Here is a 21103-nt window from a genome sequence, read left to right as displayed (position 1 = left end):
GAAAGGACACAATGAATTCTAGCAATAGAAACCTCCAAAATGAAGATCTATGAATAGTTTAACAATAGGCTCCTATTGATTTTTTAAAAGATTTATTTATTTATTATGTATACAGTGTTTTGACTGCATGCATCCCTGCATGCCAAAAGAGAGCACCAGATTTCATAAATGATTGTGTGCTGCCATGTGGTTGCTAGGAGTTGAACTTAGGATCTTCGCAAACCTCTGCACCATCTCTTGAGGCCTTTATCATATTAATTTTTAAGGTGGCACAGTGAGCTATGAAAAAGCAATGAAAATTAAAATGATTCCTGAGGAAAATAAGTTCACTACACAGAGGGCATGAAAAAGGGACAACCATGAATCCTCAACTGAGCATCATAAAAAATAAAACAAAAACAAAAGGGAGCATCAATGGTGGAAGAAACTTGATCAAAGAGAGTATACAATCCTTAAACTAAAAGGGAAGGGATTTATTTGGAATTATTAGGACAGAGGGGAAAATAAAACATGAAAAAAATGAACACATTATTTATTACATGGGAGACATAATCGGGGAGCTAAGTTTTGCAAAATAGAAATTAAAGGAGGAAAAAAGAAATTATTTAAAGAAATAGTAGATGAAAACTTCACAAATCCTAGGAAAACATAGGAGCATCAGGGTACATAAAGCTCAATTATATCCAGGAAATTCCCACCCAAGATGTCTTTATACAAACTGTCAAAAATAAGAGTACCAATTCATAAAAAGCTGAATCCACGGCACATACCATAACACTTTTACCCATAACATTTGAACAGCACTTAGAGATCTAGGTAATGTTACCAAAGAATGAATATGGCTTTGTCATTTATGAATTGAGAATGTAAATAAATATCATTCAGGAAAATCTCTAAAGACTCAAACATATAATAGAGAATATGATATTCATGGGTATGTATAATCATAGAATGACCAGTACTAAAAGCAATAACATTTGCTAGTATGTTAGTACGTGTCTTTAATTCCAGTATTCAAGGGGCGGAGACAACTAAGATCTCTAAGTCTGAAGCCAGCCTGGTCTATAGAGCGTGTTCCAGGAGTACATAGAAAAAGAAGCCTGTCTTGAAAAACTACCACTACCATTACCAACACTAACACCAGAATATCAACACTACTACTACTACTACTACTACTACTACTACTACTACTACTACTACTACTACCACCACCACCACCACCAATAATAATAACAACAATAATGTTATGAATGAATTCAAGAATGCTGAGCAGAGATGAGCAGTTCTTAATGCTTCTAAAATTAAGAAATAAAACTAGAAATGTATATTTGTACTATAGTAACTAAAGGAGAACATGTAAGAATATGTGAATTAAACACATGAAAGGCATGGGCCTTGAAAGACACAGACTGAAAAGGACATCAAAGACAGAGATACAGGACTGTATGGCTACCACAAAGAAAGTACACCTCCCATGTCAGTGTCCAGTTCTTTTCTTCTGAAAGCATATAATTTCTCACAAGCATTATATAGTCCTAAAATTATGAATGAATAAGTTGTATGTGATGCACAGAACAATTAAGGCTGGTTTTCTGCTTTTTGTATGGGAAGAAAAAAAGACATTTTAAAAATTTCATTCATGCCATATGAAGAATGGCATCTAATATTAATTCATAGGGGTTCTCCAGCCAACAAGAAGCATTGTCTATGCCTAGAAATTCATGTTTCACTCAGTCTCAGAGCTATTCCCATATAGTGGGATTAGCAATATAAGTTACCTGCTTGTTCTCTGGTTTAATTATTCAAAGTTTGATTGTATCCCCTTCCCTCATTCCCTCCTAATCCCCCTTCCCTCATCCTCTCTCCATCCATCCCTTAATCCTCAGAAAGGGGAGCCCTCTTCCCCTAACATCTGACATCAGTCTATCAAGTCTCATCTGTACTACCTATAACCTCTTATTCTGTAGCCTGGCCGGGCTGTCTTGCCAGGGGGGAAGTGATCTAATTTCAGTGGCCAGAGTGCATGTCCAAAGCAGTCCCTATTCTCCACACATGGGATCCACAAAGAGACTGTGCTACTACATCTGAGCAGTGGGGCTAGGCCCACATCATACATGGTTCTTGGGTGACGTTTCAGTCTGTGTTGTAGTGCAGTTATCCTGTATTATATAGCTAATATCCACTTATGAGTGAGTCAACACCATGTGTGTCTCGCTCAGGATGATCTTTTCCAGTTCCATCCATTTGCCTGAAATTTTCAAGATTTCCTTGTTTTTAATAGCTGAGTAGTATTCCATAGTGTAAATGTACCTCAGTTTCTTTATCTGTTCTTTGGTTGAGGGACATCTCGGTTGTTTACAGATTATGACTATTACAAATAAGCCTGCAATGAACATAGTTGAGCAAATGTCCTTGTTGTATGTTAGAGCATATTTCGGTATATTCCCAGGAGTAGTATGGCTGAGTCCTGAGGTAGAAGTACTCCTGATTTCCTGAGAAAGCATGAAATTGATTTCCAAAGTGGTTGCACAAATTTGCACTCCCACCAACAGTGGAGAAGTGTTCTCCTTTCTCTACATCCTCACCATCATGTGCTGTCACCTGAGTTTTTAATTTGAGACATTTGGATAGGTGTAAAATGGAATCTCAGAGTCTTTTTGAGTTCCACTTCCCTTATAACTAGGGATGTTGAGCATGTCTTTAAGTGTTTCTCAGTCATTCGATATTCCTCTGTTGAGAATTTGCTGTTCAGTTCTGTACCCCATTTTTAATTAGATTATTTGGTTTGGTGGTGTTTAATTTCTTGAGTTCTTATTTTGGATATTTCTCCTCTGTCAGATGTAGGGTTGGTGAAGGTCCTTTCCCAGTCTGTTGGCTGTCGTTTTGTTCTGTTGACAGTGTCCTTTGCCTAATAGAAGCTTTTCAGTTTCATAATGTCCCACTTATTAATGGTTGATATTAGGACCTGAGCTGTTGGTGTTCTGTTCAGGAAGTTGTCTCCTGTGCTGATGAGCTCAAGGCTGTTAGGAGAAAATTTTTTCTTCTAACAGATTTATTGTGTCCTGTTTTATTTTGAGGTCCTTAATCCATTTGGACTTCAGTTTTTTGCATGATGATAGATATAGATATATTAGATAAGGACTTGAAAAACCTCAGAGAAATGCAGAATATGGCATTTTAAAATGTTTTTTATTATTTTAAAGATTCACTGACAATGAGACAGGTTAACTCCTAGGAACACCCAACCTACCACAAAGAGGATTATGAGGATCAAAGAACCTCCTTATGGAGATAGTTTCAAATGTGGCAAACAAGCCACTGAGCAAAATGTACTCCTTTCTACCTCAGACAGTATTCTTCCTAAAAAGGGAGAGCTTAAATGTAGGCAGAATTGATGGCCAAACTCTGCCAAGACAGAGTAAGCAAGTGCTCAATAGTCCCTGCCTCATAAATATATCTGTCATATATATTGGGCCAGAAGGCTGAAGAAGGTGCTCCAATGTTATAGAGAATTTTGGGTGACTATTCAGGTAGAAAACTGTCTCTGTCATCTTATCATTTGAGTAGCTACTAACTTGCACTCTCAGCATACTCAGGTTGTCAAGTTTATTTCTTCTCAAGTCTCTGATGGAGTTGATAACCAGGTAGCTTAGTTTCACAATGAAGCTTAGGTGTTTAGGGGTTGAGATGTTTTTAGGTCTACATAGGTGTTTTAAGTTGATAATGACAAGATGTGATGGAGATTGATTTACTTTCAGAATTTTAAACTCATCAAGATAGGAAAGATATCTTCTTCAAGGCTGTCAAATACAAATAACCAAAAACACTAAGATTGTAACATTTATATAATTCTTGATTGTGTCATGGTTCCTTTTGCTATAGGTAGTTTATTATATATGTGTGCAATAATATAAATGTATATGTAAAATTTCTTTAACATAAAAAATAAAAAAAGAAAGTATGCCTCCCACAGTGGAAAGATAAATCAGAAATTTGTAATTGAGTTCCTCACAAGCACTTCCAGGCCTCACAATGGTATTGCTTTGCATTCACCATAGTCTTGGATTTCAATTATGAAGCAACCTGGATTATTTATGGAAGCTTTGCTTCAAAGAAGAAATTCACACTGCCTCTTCTACAATCACCAGAAACAATATTTCTACACCATGGTGAACTATTCTAAGAGAATAGACACTAATAATCCATATTTTCTTGATGTAAAGAAGCCCTACTATATTGCTGTGTCTGTACTCTAACAAACATTTCAACACACTTAGACAATAGGCTACAGTCTTTTAATTTCAATTATACCTAGTAGTGCAACCCAGTAACAAAACTAAAAGAAAACAGTCCTAAATTTCATCAATCTATGAGATATTCCCCAAAATTCTAAAGGAACTTTGTAAACAAATAGCTAGTTGAAGGCATCATAATATTTAATTCCCAAAATGAAAAGTGACAGTAATGGAATTGGTGTAGAACTGACATTAAAACAGACCTATAGGAACAAACTAGAGACTACAGAAATGCATGCAGGTATGTATTTTCAAATGAAGTTGAAAAGTCACCTAGAACACACAATGAAACAGAATAGTTTGTTCAATGAATACTTTTGGGAAAACTGGGTATTCACACAAAGGAAATTAAAGCATTGTCTTATAAGCTATACAAAAATCAACTCAATAGATTAAATATGTAAAGTTAAGACATGGGATTAAAAGATTCCTGAAAGAAAAAATAGGAACAAAGCATATCAAATATTTCCTAATTGTGATCTCAAAGGCACAGTTTACATAAGAAAGATGAAGTGGAACTGCAGGAAACTAAAATCCTTGTGCAAACCAAGGGAAATAATCAACAGAGTGTAAAGACACTAATACCTTCAGAATATCAGAAAAATATATTATGAGCCAAAGACCTGATAAAGTAACACACACACACACACACACACACACACACACACACACACACACACACACCAATAGAAAGGGTTTTTTTATCCACTGTTAGTAATATGCAATACAATACCATGATCAATTTTTTATAAAGTATCTGTGCACTGACATATGATCTTCCATAACTCAATAATCCTTCCAAAATAGCTAAATATAGCTGTGTAGTTATTAAAGCTGATGGCCTCCTATAATGAGGAGGAATTAAGCTCTTGAAATGGCTGAGATGCTTACCTGATTGTGGTTCAATTTTGATAATTGGTAGCTATGAAGAAAATTGTCCATTTCATCTAGATTTTCAGATTTTGAGGCATTTAGCCTTTCAAAGTAAGACTTAATGATTCTTTGGATTTTCTCAGTGTTCTTTGTTATGCCTCCCTTTTAATTTCTAATTCTGTTGATTTGAATACTCTCCCTCTCTCATTCAGTTAGTTTGGCTAAGTGTTTGTATATTTTGTTGAATTTTTTCAAAGAACCAGGTCTTGGTTTCATTGGTTCTTTGAATTGTTCTTTTTGTTTCTAATTTATTTATTTCAGCCCTGAGTTCAATGATTTCTATCCATCTACTTCTTTTGGGTGTGTTAGCTTTTTTTCCTCTAGAGCTTTCAGGTGAGCTTTTGAGTTGCTATTATGTGATCTCTCCAATTTCTTATAAAGACACTTATTACTATGACGTTTCCTCTTAGTACTGCTTTCATGGAGCCCCATAAGTTTGGGAATGTTGTGCCTTTATTTTCCTTGAATTTTAGAAAGTCTTTAATTTCTTTTTTATTTTGTCTGGAAATAGAGGCAGTCATCAAAAGTCTCCCAACCAAATTAAGCCTAGGGCTGGATGGATTCAGCGCAGAATTCTACCAGACCTTTGAAGAAAAGCTAGTACATATACTTTTCAAACTATTCCACAAAATAGAAAATGGAAGGAACATTTCCAAACTCATTATACCAGGCCACAATCATCATGATACCTAAACCATACAAATATCCACCAAAGAAAGAGAATGTTAGACCAATTTCCTTTACAAACATAGATGAAAACTACTCAATAAAATACTCATGAACTGAATCTAAGACCACATCAAAAAGTGTAAAAATATCATTCACCATTACCAATAGCCTTTATCCCAGGCATACCAAGGTTGTTCAATATATAGAAGTCCATTAATGTAATCCATCATTTAAATTAACTGAAAGAAAAAACCCACATGATCATCTCTTTAGATGTTGAACTAGCATTTAACAAAACAAAACACTCATTTATGTTTAAAGTCTTGGAGAGATGGGGTTCACACAGCAGTTCCTAAACATAGTAAAGGCAATATACAGCAAGCCCATAGCCAAGCATCAAAATAAGTGGAAAGAAACTTAAAGCATTTCCACTGAAATCAGGAGCACAACAAGGCTGTACACACTCTCTGTATCTTTTCAATATAATATATAAATTCCTAGGTCAAGCAATAAGTCAACTAATGGAAATAAAACATATACAAATCAGAAAAGAAGAAGTTAAATGATCACTATTTGCAGATGATATGATAGCATATGGAAGTGACCCCCAAATTTCTACCAAGGAATTCCTATAATTAATAAACATCTTTAGCAAAGTGGCTGGATAAAGATCAACTCAAAGAAAGGCATGGTGGTGACCTATGTGATTCTGAAGCTCTCATTTCTGATTTGGAAAATATGTGTACATTAGTTGTTGGCATAATGTTCCTGTGGACTGTATAGAGTTTACTGTTGTTCACTCAAATGCTGATTTCTCTATCTATTTTGTTTCAATGTGGACATTGTGTTGTGGTATTTTTCCTAACAATCTTCTCTCAAGTTTGGATAAACATGTCACCATTTATTTTCTATATTGCCAATAAAAAATCAACTAAAGAAAATTGAGAAAAAACAGAGAATAAGGTGGGACATCCTGGTTGAAGGAGGGGAGGAGAAAACGGAAGAAGGATGTGGGGTGGGTGATTCACATGGAGAGGACTGGGAAGCAACAGGAGTAATGAGACAGACGTAGGGTGTGAGTAAAACTAAATATAATGAGAGAAATCTGAAAGGGAGGGACGTTTACAAGCTTGGAGGTTAAGGATGTAATAATTATTGCTCACTATTGTGCTCTAGTCTAATTAAATATGTCATAGGGAGTCTGTGTGGTTATTTGGCTGTATACCTGGTTAAGGAGTGACCAATGATTTACTAAAATAATAAATTGACATGAAATATTAATAATCATCCATCAACTAATAAACAGTGTTCCTCTATACTGATTGCAGCTAACCATTCTTTATACACATTTCCCCTTTATGCCTTAAAACAATAAATATTGTCAAATTTCAAAATCCTATTTTGGTGTTATTATATTCATCAAAAAAGTTCTCTTCTAAATAGTGATCATATTGCTTGCTTAAGTGATCGACAAAAGTATTGAATTGTTTTACAGTCTCTTGAAATTGTGTGTAAGTAAAGTATTATAATTGGAATTAAGTAGAAATTATTTAAAATTCACATATTTTTGTATGTAATCTAAGATAAAAACATTCCATTTTGACCTGTAATCATACATGTAATTGACAAACAAATGATGAAAAACTGTTTAAAGTAAATGATAGTTAATTAAATAATAATTTCTGCATGTATTGTCCTTGGCTGGTACCATAGTTTGAGCAGGACCCCTAGGCCCAGATCCGCCCATCATAATGTTATTCTTTTAGGTTTCTAGGACCCTCTGGATCCTTCTATTTCCCCATTCTCCTATGCTTCTCTCACCTAGAGTCCCAATAGGATGTCCTCTCCTCTATCTCACTTTCCTGGTAAGCGAAGACTTTCATGGGACATGTCTCTTGGGCTAGTGTACAGATATAAGTGAGTATATACCATTTGACTCTGCTTCTTGGTTAACTCACTCATTATGATCATTTCTAGTTCAATCCATTTGTCCACAAATTTAGAGAATTCCTTGTATTTAATAGCTGAGTAGTATTCCATAGTGTAAATGTACTACAGTTTCTTTATCCATTCTTCTACGGAGGGAGACTTAGGCTGTTTCAGTGTTCTGGCTATTATGAATAAGACCTCTATGAACATGGTTGAGCATATGTTTTTGTTGCATGCTGGAGTATCTTCTGGGTATATTCCAAGGAGTGGAATAGCTGGGTCTTGAGGAAGCCTTATTCCCAGTTTTCTGAGATAGTTCTAGATAGATTTCCAAAGTGACTGTACTAGTTTGCATTATCACCAGAAATGAAGGAGTGTTCCTCTTTTTCCACATCTTTGCTAGCATGTGGTGTTACTTCAGTTTTATTTTTATCTTAGCCATTCTGATGTGTGTAAGATGGAATCTCAGAGTTGCTTTGATTTGCATTTCCCTGATGACTAAGGATGTTGAGAATTTCTTTAACTGGTCTCAGCCATTTGATATTCCTCTGTTGAGAATTCTCTGTTTAGTTCTGAGCCCCATTTCTCAATTTGGCTTGGTGGTGTTTAATTTCTTGAGATCTAGCCAATTGGCAGGACATTCTCCACAGTTGAGTGGAGAATGGGTACTGACTTTCACATGAACTCTGGTGCCCAATATTTGACCACATTCCCTGGATGGGGAGGCCTAGTGGCACTCAGAGGAAGGATAACAGGCTACCAAGAAGAGATTGATACCCTATGAGAGTATACAGGGGGAGGAGATTGCCCTCAGTCACAATCATAGGAGAGGGGAAAGCAGGATGAGGATACAAGGGGTTGGGATAACAATTGAGGTGTAATATGAATAAATTAATAAAATATATAAAAATAATAATTTCTAACGCTGTATATGTTTCTTGTGTCAGAAACTGAAGGATCTGGCCCCAAACACAGCTTAAAACATTGGAAACTTCAGTCGTTGCCTTCCACAATGTTTTTTTATAAAACATAAGGCTTTGGGATTATAGCCAAAGCACATGTCCTCATGGCAATGATAAATATTTCACATAACTGAACAATATCACAAATATATTTCTAGTAAAACAAGAAAACTAAAGATATGTTACCACCATTAATGATATTTACCTGTGTTACGTGATTTCATATGCATAAAAATGATTATTACACAGGAGAGTGTGAAACACAGTAATTGTGAGACTATCGTCACCAGAATGGTTAATATATGAAAACCTTCTTCACCTTTTGGTATGTATCCTAGAACAGAGAGAATTACAATTAACAAAAGGATCTTAAAATATGAAAAAGAGTGCCACAAACAGCCATCTGAAAGGTGAGTAAAATTATCCCACTCCTACTTATAAGTAGAACTGAAGCATCAGGCTTGGTTTTGACCAGGACATCTCAGATCGATTTATAAGACTAACAGAGCTAAGATGACTTTACTTTCCTGGCCCTAACAACTTAAACTAGCATAAAATCAGTGGTTGGGGTCAGTGGTGACAATTCAAAATAGGAGTCGTCATCAGATTTATATCTTGGGCAAGTGTAGCTGTGAGAACAGTAATAGCTGGAATAAGGGAACTGAGTTGTATTCACAGATTCTGAAAAGTTTTTCAGCAATGAAGGAAACCAACTTTCAATTTTGATCTAAGATCCTACTCAAAGGCTCACTTCCTGAGCTGAACAGACACTACACAAGTGTTTATCCATAGATTATCAAATATGTATCAAAAGAAAAATTAATCTTCATATCATCTTTCAGAAAAAGATGTATGAAATTTTTGAAATAACTAGAAATATGTTTTAGACATGGTAGCACAGTTTTTACTTTTAGCCTCTGTAAGACAGATAATCAGAACATATTTTCTATTTTTCCAGAATCACCTTTGGGCATATTATACAAAAGTTATCTAATATTAAAGTCAATTAAAGTTTCCATAACCACCATGTAATAGATTATTTCAGTGACTAAGTGGTCTCCACAATCTGAAAGATGTATAAAAAAGAAATTTAAATCGAATACTGAAAATAATAGAATCATGTTGTAGAGACAATAGTGCCCATAGATCAATCTCCTGAGAGGTTCCAAGAAATGCATTTCTTTACTCCAGCTTGGAAAATAATTGATAAGAATTTTATTTTATTTTTCATGGGCTTTCTTCACTCTAGTTCCATTTTGCTTTCAGTTATCAAAATGTATGTTTTTTGTTTTGCTTTGATTTGTTATAGAAAACCAAGTATTGAATTTTATAGTCATTTATTAAGCTACAGAAATATTGATCTGATTATTTTGCTTCTATGAATCTTAACAAATAATTCAATAGTTTTAATCATGACTTTTTTCAAAGGAATGTGAAGAAACCATCTTTATTTATTCCCTAACTTGTGGTTGTTACCAGTTGGATGAGAGCACCATGCTTCTCCCACTTGCTCCTTTTAAAGAAAATCTTTTATCCCTTTGGGGAGTTGAGTCCCTCATATTGGGCATCAGTTGGTGAGTGAGGAGAACTCTACTGCCACCAAAGCCAGAAAAGTGTTGATTTGTGTGAGATAAGAAGGCAATTTGTAGCTGGACATGGTGGCACACACCTGTAATCTCAGAACTTGGGAGGCAGAGGCAGGTGAATCACTATGAGTTTGAGGCTAGTTTGCTCTAAAAAATGATTCCAGCACAGCCAAGATTACACAGAGAAACCTTGTCCACCCCCTCCCAAAACAACAACAACAACAACAAACACCCCAAGAAACAAGAAGAAGGCAATTTGTGACATCATGATTGAGGAGTTGGTGAAGTTTCAAACTTTGAGTGTCTGACACTGGGTAGCTTTTTTCAGTCATGTCTCATGACAGCACAATTTGGAAAAACAGGTTTCCTTCTGAAAATTAACTCAATCTCACATGGACAGCAAAACTTAAGACATAATACATCAAAATTCATGTAAGGTACAAGTAACATCTTCCATAAAGTTAAGTTTTATAATTTTACTAAGAAAGCAACTTCAAGGTGAAGAAAAAACTCATGATAAGAATTTGGGGAAGGACAATGTTGTATATATACCAATATAAAAGGATTTTAAAAAAAAGAGTCTGGGGGAGCTGATGTTGCCTGGCCATGCATATAGAAAAGTGATCACCGAAATACTGATCACTTCATTCCCAAACTTTAGGCAGAATATAGGGACAGCAATGTATGTTTAACATTTCTGGGTTCCCTAGGGCTTATCTGTGAGCAAGTACCTACATAGTCATACAGGAAATGGCATAATTATAGTACTCGTATATGAAATTCTCAAAACATGTAAATTTTAAAAGAGTAACAAGTGCTCTTAACCACTGAAGCATCATTCCAGTTCCATGTGTGTACATTTGAAATGGAACATTTTAGGACTACGTTATTAATATATCACAAAATTCTATTGTGGAACTTTTTTTAATGAGTTATAAGTTCTAAGCACTCATGCAGGTCCACATGAAAAATGTGTTTGCCTAATAAAGACAGAGCTTTTAGCTTTATACATGAGGTAGAGAATGTTTTAAATATGTAGCCTTCATAAGCACAAGCTTATAAAAGTTGCTGCTCTGGCCCTTGGGGGTATTTACATGATTTTAAAAGAGAAAAAATACTAAATTTGAATTTGTACCCTTTAAAATTTCAGTCCAAACAGCCAGAGATGAACTTTTTAAAAAAATTACACACTTCTTGTGAAGATCTCACTATACAGAGGCTTTTCAGGATCCATTGATGAAATTACTGCCTTCCCATTTGCACATAATTGTGAGTAAGTGCTGGGACAGTCATCAATCTGAAAGGCACGAGTACCCTTACCAGTGAAAGCGCTATAGGCCCAAAAGAGGCTATAATTATAAAACACAGTTATTAACAGCCATTATACAACACACAGTTTTTAATAGAGTTTTTCTTATACTTACCAAGACAAAAGGACCAGAAAGATCACCCTCTAGACAACTAAGCATTAGTCACATGAAACATAGCTTCTGAGACGCATCATTCCCATCATATTTACCATAAAATCTGAAGTAAATTATTGAAATGAGCTTGATGTTGAACACTATCAGGACACACAGGATCACACTAATGTCTTCCAACCACAAAGTGTCCAACTCAAAATATGGATCTGTAATAGGAACTGGGGAGAGAGGAAAGAATTAAGACAGTTGTAACTAACAGAGGAAGGATAGATTGCACATTGAAGGTGTGCTTGCTTTTTACGTTCCTGTTGCTCCATTCCTCCTAGATGTCTCAAAAAAGATATTCTAGATTTCTTTTGTTTGTTACTGAAACCATTTTCTAGCCTATGACTGCAGTTTCTGTGTTTATAAATGTATCTCTTGTAAGGAACAACACATTTTGATTATGGCAAAAGGTAACATATTAAATTTACCACGATAGCTACTTTCTATTTTATAGTTTTCTGACAGTAAATACAATCATATTCTACTGCTCCCATTGCCATTTATCTCTGATTTTATCTAAACAAATTAAATTCTGTATCCATCAAACAACAATTTCAACACTTCCCCTACCTTTAGCTCCTGCAAACTTCCATTCCACTCTCTCTATATGAAGGTGGGACTACTTTAAGGTCCTTAAATAATTGGAATCCCACTGTGACTTTTCATGACTGGATTGTCCTACTGACTATAAGTCCCTAAAAATCATTTATGCAAATAACCCAATTTAGCTGCAATTTACCCTTGCTTATTTTTAAGGCTGTTGTTATGTCCATTTCACAGAAGGAAATTAATGAAAAACTCCTCTAAAAGTGTCCAATCTTGCCTTGTGATTCTGTATCATGAGTGGAGCTATAGCTTTGGCTTACTAAATGGCAGTATTTCTCAATTCTAGGGTTATGACTATCAGAAAATAATTTATTTTTGTTTCTATCTCATAACTGTAATAATCCACTGAGCAGTGACTCAGTTTCTAAGACCATTGGAAATAAGTGTTTTTAAATGGCTGCAAACTACATGTTGAGAATCATGCAGTATAAAGGATCTATTTATCTCATTCTGCTATATATTGTGTATATCATTACCATAAAGACATTATGAATAATAGGAAAGACAGCGCAATTAAAATGTTTCTCTTGCTTTCTTTTTTAATTTTCATTTTGATTTCGCCCTCAGTGATCAAAAGAAAGAATCACTCTGGTTGTCTCTAAACACCATTGAAATCAAACAAAAATTGATGAAAAAGTGGAGAATTTTGAAAAGAGTGTATTTTGCCTGGCACCAATCCCCAAATGACATACATGAACTTAAAAATATTCTTGCACAATGAACATGTATTTTTAAATTCATATTATCCAAATAATTTTGTAATTATAGCATTTCACTTTGACAATTATTATTAGGACTAATTTAATTTTCTGAATATATCCATTTTATACTGAATTTATTCATTGAAAATTTAATTTTTATGTGAGAATAACATATTATAATTAGTTTCTCCTCCACCAACTGTTCTCAGACCCCCTCACCTTCCCACCTCCCCAGCCTCAAGTCTTCTTTTACTCTATGGCTGTACAAATGTTCATATTTCATACAGTGTATCTCTATCACCCCTTCCTGTCTTATCCCCTATCCCTTTGAGATTTCCAACACTTCTTCCTCCCAATTTCATGTTCTATCTTTAGTTTTTGTTAAACTAATGCATTTAGTGGATGTTACCCATTCATAGGGTGTGGGGAGTCCTACATGGAAGCATATAAAATCTACCAATGGCCAAACTTCCAAAGAAAACTGACTTTTCCCCCACCCAACATCCATTTGCTGCTAATAGCTCCTCAGCTAGGGTTGGAGCCTCAAGAGTTTCTGCTTTTTTAATGCTGGAATTTTTAACAGGTTTGATGTTGACTCTAAAATTGTAAACTACTGGAGCTAGTGAGATAACATGGTTTCGATTTCCAGGGGCCAAATGTGGCTGATAATCATTTGAGGCATCTACTACTATCTTCTGTTTTCAACAGGCACTACATATGAAAGCAAATAGTCATACACATAAATAAAAAATTAAAAGATAAAGAATAGTTTAAGATAATTGTTAGGGTCCAGAACTTGCTGCAGAAAACTTCCCAGATTCCCATAGTATGCAAAAAATAAAAACATTTATTCTGCAGAGAATTCCAGCATGCTGGGGTCACCCACTCTTACAAAATGGCAACAACCTCGGATAAAGGAGCATGGGTCTTTTGGAAACTGCTGGACTTTCTTTTCTTTCTTTTATATTTTTTTTAATTTTTCTTTTTGTTTGTTTGTTTTTGAGTTTTAGGTTTGTTTTTTTTTTTTTGAGAGATGGTTTCTCTATGCCACATCCCTGGCTGTCCTAGACTCATTTTGTAGACCATGATGGCCTTGAACTCAAAGAGATGCACCTGGCTCTGCTTCCCGAGTCCTGGGATTATAGATATGTCCCACCATGCCAAGATACCTTCCCTCCACCATGTACCTTCTAAGAAAGTGTGAGCTAATTTTTATTTTGATTGGTTTGGTTACATGAGGCACGAGTTGATTGGCTCACACTTGTCCAGCACAGGCTTCTACGAAGGCTGGACTTCCTGCTATGTGACTTTTGCTAGGATTGGCAGAGAGGTTACTAAGTAACCATATGTAACTCTAGCAGCTGTCGAGGCTGTTGCTGGTTGGCTGTCCAAGGTTTGTGGATGTTCTGGGAGCAGCAGTTCCTAACTCAGAACTTTAGCCTATTTTGACTGAAACCAGTCATGGAGTCACTCAAGCCTGTCTATCTGGGGTACCACATAATGAATTATTATTTCCTTTATGCAAAAAGAATAATCAGAACACTTTATTAGGTCATGGTGACTGCAGAATTCCCCCTCCACTCCCCCAAAATCTATGAATTTGAATAAAATTCTTTCTCTTAGAGCAAAATAATCAGATGCATCTACTATTAAGCCTATAAAATTTAAGTCTTCAGATTCTGGACATTGTGGCTGTGTTCTGTTGACTCCAAAGTTCAAAAATCAATCAATCACTCCTTTTTTGCTAACTGTCTGGCTGGGCAGTTTGGAGAAGACTTTTACAGAATGGCACCGGCTTCTTGCTTACATACCTCTTTGGTCTAGAAACAAAAAGAGAATGAATCCTGTACTTGCAAGCATTGGAATCATGAGTACCATTGAAATTTTTATCCAAAGATAATTTCTCACAGAGCAGCTACCTAAAGACAAAAATAATGTTATAATCACTTGATATTTGTGACGAGGCACTCTACATCAGAAAAAAATCAAGAAAGCAAAAGGTATTTTGTGTATGTGGGTGTGGATATTACTTTAAAATTGTATTTCAGTTTTTCAGATTATATTATAGTACATCATTTCCATTTTCATTTTCTCAATTGACTATTTCCAGAGTAATTTATAAATCAATAGATAGTGGAATATCACTGTACAAGTGTAAGGGCTATTTTTTAATGGTGTCTTCCTGTATTCACAGATGAAAGAAAGATTTAGGATTAGAATACAAGAGGACAGGACTAAAAGGAATAGCTGTTTTAAAGGTGGGACAGGTTTGGAATGTAGGCTAAATAGGCCCAGAGGAAAGTAGCTAATGTTTCCTTTGTGTTGGTTTCATGGTTGCTTTTCCAAATCCACAAGACACTTATGAATTAGCCTTACACAATCAGATCTCTTTTACAGAGGATGGGCAGCATCTTGGAAGGCTCACTACTGTCCACTTCAGGAAGAGTCACTTGATTTTGGAGGGCTAAATGAACACTAATAGAGAAACCTGAGTCATGATGAATACCGTATGAAAAGATCTCAAATTTTCGTCAATTATTTCATCATAAGAAGTAATGTTGGTACAAATGCAGACATATAAAAGACTACCCTTCTAGGCATCAGGGGGCACTGCTATTGCAGCGAACCTGTGGATTTTGCTACTCTTGATGATCCTCAGGCGGTATGTGGTTTTGCTGTTCATCTGGGCACAGGTCTAATATGGAACTGGGTGATAGGTTGCCTGCTGTGCCTACTGATGTAGTTGCCTCCCTGGCTCTAACCATCTCTGTGGCAGAAAGACAGCTTCTTTTATTCATCAGACATATATGGTTTTTAAAAATTGTGGGTGGAAATTTTCATTTGTCATGTACTTATTGTATGGGATAAATATACACCATGTATTCTGGCAGTAGATAATTTCCCATTACCATGACATTTTCAATGATTTCCTTATGGTGGTTTTTCAATTAATCTTTTCATGAAGCATTTTTCAGGCTATATAGCCTTCCAGAAGCTCACTTGAATATAGCATCTGATATCTATATGAAAATTTCCCTCAAATGCTAGATGTCACACTTGTCTTTGCCTGAAACTAGTAGACCCCTTTGTCTACTTTGTCCTCTGCTTATCCCATCTTGATCCTATAGGCCTTTTAAAAATTGAATGTGAATAACAATATAAGTTATTCATGTCTCTCAAAGATCACATCACCATGATATTCAGCAAAGCTACTAAAAGTCCATACCAAGAGTTGAATTAAAAATTTCCTTCAGTTTCTACAAATATATTAAAACAAGCACTTGTAACCTAGGTACTGGCCATCTCCTTTTTTAACAAAATCCTTTGGTGATGCCTATCTTATTTGTATTTTCTTTCTATTCCTGATAATTATAGAAATATTGGCTAAAGATGGTTAAGTGTTCACAGTGTCCTCTGTGAGTCAGTCCATTGAGACTGATATCCTTGTATTGTCTCAGATTATGCGGGACTGAAAGTTACTTTACTGCTTCTCCAGTTCTGTGATATCCACGTTGTTCCATTTGTTCCATAGCCATACAGTCCAGGTTTGGTGAAACTCATTTTTAAATTTAATTTAAAGTACTCTGAATTTAAAGCATTCCATAAATATCATAATTTCATTGCCTATGTTTTCTGATATTGAAAATCATCCTTGATGGATATATTCTGTCACAGTTACTACATGTTCTTTTTCCTTCTCATTTGATTTTTTAGAGTGGGTTCTAAGTTTTTCATTCCAATTGAGGAATTCTTAGCAAAGATCTAGTTTGTACATTTTTCCATCTGTGGTAAATTGCAGGTTGACATCTCTTTCTCATATTCCCTTTGTTTTTCTTTTCCTGTTAAATTTTAGACTAGTGTGGAGGAAAGCAACATTCTCATGTCTTTTTTTCTAATCATCTTTCTGTCATTTGGAAAACTTTCTGGGCAAGCAGATAAACCTCAGTTTCATGTTTATCACCCACCATAAAAGCATGTGACTGCTAACAGAGCTTTCTCATAATTTATTCTAATATGTTACTGTCTGAGATTGTAATATATATTAAACAGGGCCTATTCTTCAATGAGGCAATCCATCTGATGCTGTGTAAAGAAAGATTTCCATACTAAGAACACCTTTCCAAAATGATACTCTAATTTCAGCTATCTCTTTGTTACATGAACTATAACTCATTACAGTGAGCATGCAACTGTCATTACAGAAAACAGGCTCATAATTCCATATTACATGAGAAAAGAAATATATAATAAGTTTGAATAGCCCAAATGTCTTACTCTCAGATTTATTAGGTACAGGCTCATCACAGTGCTGGGTAGGAGGTGACTTCTTCACAGTTTTTCCTGGTTAGACAAAAACAAACAAAAAGAAGTTTCTTCATTTCAACAGGGCACCTATGACAGACTGTAGTTTCCATATAAGTCTACATTAATGAACTAATGAGTATATGTGGTTTACTTATTGAATCATGGTAATAAATTACTTTCTTTTTCCTGCATGAATAAAAAATAAACAGCTGTATTTCTGAATGGCTCACTCTAGCATGGGTGATGAATTATGTAGTTATATCTTACATCTCCCTTATAAACTTGGATATCAATCACTATAAGTAAAACTGACTTCAACTTGATTTAAAACAAAGCCAACACCACCAACAATAAGAAGCTCCACCAGCAAAAGCAGGATCAAAAACAGTGATCAAGAAGTGGGTAAGGACATATGTAACATATGATGCAAGAGTTTTGGACTTCCTGTCAAAACTGGCTTGGGAAGCAAGTTTGGATAGCTTAACTATGCCCCTTCTCCCACCTTTGTTCTCCCCACTCAGACTTACTTACCATGCATGAGATGTTGCTGAACACAGTAAGCCATGCAGAAGGCTATCAGCACAAATGATATTGCACTGATAATTGTTATCCAAGTAATTTTCCATAAAAACAGATCACCTGAAACAATGAGTCACAAATCTTACCATTAAGAAAACATGGTTCAGGCATTCCTAGTTAGGAATGGAGATTCATCTGAAGCATGTCACAATTCAAGAGCTTACCATCCTGGAATAACAGGACAAGGAAAGTATGGAGAGACAATTATAATGGGTTGGGTAAAGAGCCAGACATGACCATCATAAAAATAATCCAGGTAGAATGTAGAGTTAGGCTGGTAGACAAGTATGTAGAAATCACCTCCTTCATTTCTTCCCATCTACCCTGCTACATAAGCTTCCTGGTTGAAAAGGAAGAACATTTTCACCTCTTTTAGAGTTTGTGATGGCAATCGGCTGCTATGCTCAGATGTAGGCTTTAAAAGATTATTATAAAGTCAGTCCACCTCAGTACTGTAGTACTCATGTCTGAAGTTTGATATAGTCACTGTTCAGTTTAGCATATTAATTAAATTAAATATAATTAATCTACTAATTGAATTGTAATATACATAGTCAGAATTTGTGTAAAGTTTCCTCTTCTATTCTTCTTATGAATTTTTATATCTTTCTTCCATGATAAATATTCTACATTATCTAAAACATATTATTTATATCAGTATACTCTTTTAGAGACCACCGAGAGTTTTTCTACATTATTTTGAATATTTGTTTATTATGGAATAAACCTATATTCCCTGTTACGTTCATACATGTAATTAACAAGAGTTAGGTCTTTTCCCAAATAAACTATCATCTCTTGTCACCCAGTGAGCTCAAAATAGATTACAGCAAGATCATCAGACAGTCAATAACAATTTCCTACATGATTAAATTTGGACAAGTGTTTTTCTTTGTCATTAAACTTGATGCTTCTTCATGTTCAGTGAAAAAAAACATTTGTTTAAAGGTTTCTATTTCCTAAAATTGCAACACAATTTCCATAGTCTGCATTACTTACAATTATTTTAAAACACTGTGTTTAGATTTCTTAAAGAATCAAAAGAAAATACTAGATTATGAAATATACTTTTTGTTACTCAGTGAAGTTGTAAACAAGTTAACAAATATTTTATTTTTTCTCTTTTTATACACATGTGTGCTATAGACTACATGTACATCTTCATGTATTTACACACACACACACACACACACAAAAATACACACAAATCCTACCTAATCCCTGGTTTTAGTCTTTTTTTTAAAAAAAGGGCTCTTCTAGAAAGTATCTGGCTAATTTTCTGGATAGATCACAATACTGATGCCTGTTCACAATGTATTCCTTGGATTTATTTAATTAGTTTATAGTATCAACTTTTGTTTGTTGATTTACAACATGGCATCTAATATTGAAACCCAGTTGTGTGAGTTACAGTGTTAAGTCACCAAAGATTTATTTATTTATTTATTTTGAAAGTATAAGGGATTATAAATTCAACTTTAAATGCCATATTCTGTGTGTCTCTAAGGCTTTTGAAGACCTTATTCAACAATTTTACCTCATATACTGTTAGAGTCATATCTATTTGTTAGACTTAGGATATATATTCTTGTGCTAAAAGCTGACAAATATTTGACATGCCTATGTTTTTTATCAATATAATAAATTCTGTACCAATGAATTAGGCATAACTTTCATTATGTGTAACAATTAAGGCCTTGAATTAAGGAGTAGGTTAAATCATCTAGCTTTTGTTCTACCCTCCATGTTCCTATATATCCTGTTCTTTCTTTTCAGCACCTATTTCCTTATCTATGTATGCAAGATAAAGTAAAAGAGAGCTATCCCTGAATTTCATCTAGTTTTTTCCCTGAATAAGATCAGTAATGACTTATGACCACCTCCCAATGAGAATAAGCATTTGTAGACCAAGAGAGCAAACCTACACGACTGTCACTTAAAGGGAATGGGGCATCATTCTCTTAAGGTTTCTCCAGGCTGAATTGTGGTGAATAATACCTTAGAAGGAGCCAAAAATGATTGGAGAAAATGGTTAAGCAAGACTGGGATTGCATTTGTGGTCCAGTTTCTAAATGTTGAAAGATTCCATGCTTAGTAGGAGATTGAAATGGTGGTCCAAATTGGATCCAAAGTTTTCTACAATGTTGTCTGGGAAGCTGTCCAAATCTGATGGGTAACAGCAACAAAGTCATATGAGGTTGGAGCTAAGAGGATGCAGGATGTCAGAGTCCATCATGCTGAGAGGAATGAATCTTGTTAGGTCTGATCCAGGATCAGTGTCCAGTTATTTTGTTCTGAAAACATAATTTCTCACAAACGGTATATAGTTCTAACATAATTTTTTGAGGTCTATGGGATGCACAGAACAATTAAAGGTAGTTTTCTTCTTATTGTATGAGTCAACATAAGGCGTCTGCAAATATTCCTTCATGTCTTACTAAGAGTGGCCTCTAATACTAAGTCACAGGGAATCTGTGGCCAATATGATACCTCTCTAGGCCTTTAGATTCATATCTCTGCCAGTCCCATGTAGTGGGATTAGGAATATAAATTATCTGCTTGTTCTGCAGTTTGAATTTTTTATATCCCAATTGTATACCCCTTCCTCATCCTCTCCCAGTCCCATCCCCTCCTTCATCAACTCTAGATCCCATCCCCTCTCTCATCTCCTTTCCCTCCCTCCCCTAGTCCTTAGAAAGGGGAGAGCCCTCCTCTCCTAACATCTAACCTTAATTTGTCTAGTGTCGCCTGTATTACATATGACCTCTTCTTCTATGGCCTGACAGGGCCACTCTACACTCTCAGGACTCTGTCTAGTGTCCAGCTTCGAGTCTCTGTAACTGTCCCTATCCCTTGCTGGGTGGAGTCACTCCAATGATGTCTATGGTGAGCTAAAATCCACATATAAGTGAGTGTATACCATGCATGGCTTTTTGGGTCTGGGTTATCTCACTTAGAATTATCATTTCTAATTCCATCAATTTGCCTGAAAATTTCAAGATTTCCTTGTTTTCAATAACTGAATAGTTTTCCATTGTGGAGATGTACCACAGTTTCTTTATCCATTCT

The 21103-nt window shown here is 35.3% G+C and overlaps 1 protein-coding gene across 4 annotated transcripts in view; it reads right to left on the bottom strand.

Annotated features, from left to right (window-relative positions):
• Positions 1 to 21103, bottom strand: part of LOC311598964 (selection and upkeep of intraepithelial T-cells protein 2-like) — a 332195-nt gene that overhangs the window by 275807 nt on the left and 35285 nt on the right. For 2 of the 4 annotated variants that reach the window (XM_084784584.1, XM_084784585.1), the window contains 5 exons: positions 17987 to 18094; positions 17426 to 17491; positions 14962 to 15069; positions 11894 to 12016; positions 8994 to 9122 (listed from right to left, as the gene is read on the bottom strand). The exons of the other annotated variants lie outside the window; for them this stretch is intronic. In XM_084784584.1, the coding sequence (XP_084640710.1) occupies positions 8994 to 9122; positions 11894 to 12016; positions 14962 to 15069; positions 17426 to 17491; positions 17987 to 18094 (534 nt within the window). The remainder of the gene's footprint in view (positions 1 to 8993; positions 9123 to 11893; positions 12017 to 14961; positions 15070 to 17425; positions 17492 to 17986; positions 18095 to 21103) is intronic. 4 annotated transcript variants of the gene reach the window in all.

Source organism: Acomys minous (assembly GCF_964271855.1).
Source record: "Acomys minous genome assembly, chromosome: 6".
Lineage (NCBI taxonomy): Eukaryota > Metazoa > Chordata > Mammalia > Rodentia > Muridae > Acomys > Acomys minous.
The sequence above is the reverse complement of the archived record's forward strand: the minus strand, read 5'-3'. Positions and strand labels throughout refer to the sequence as shown.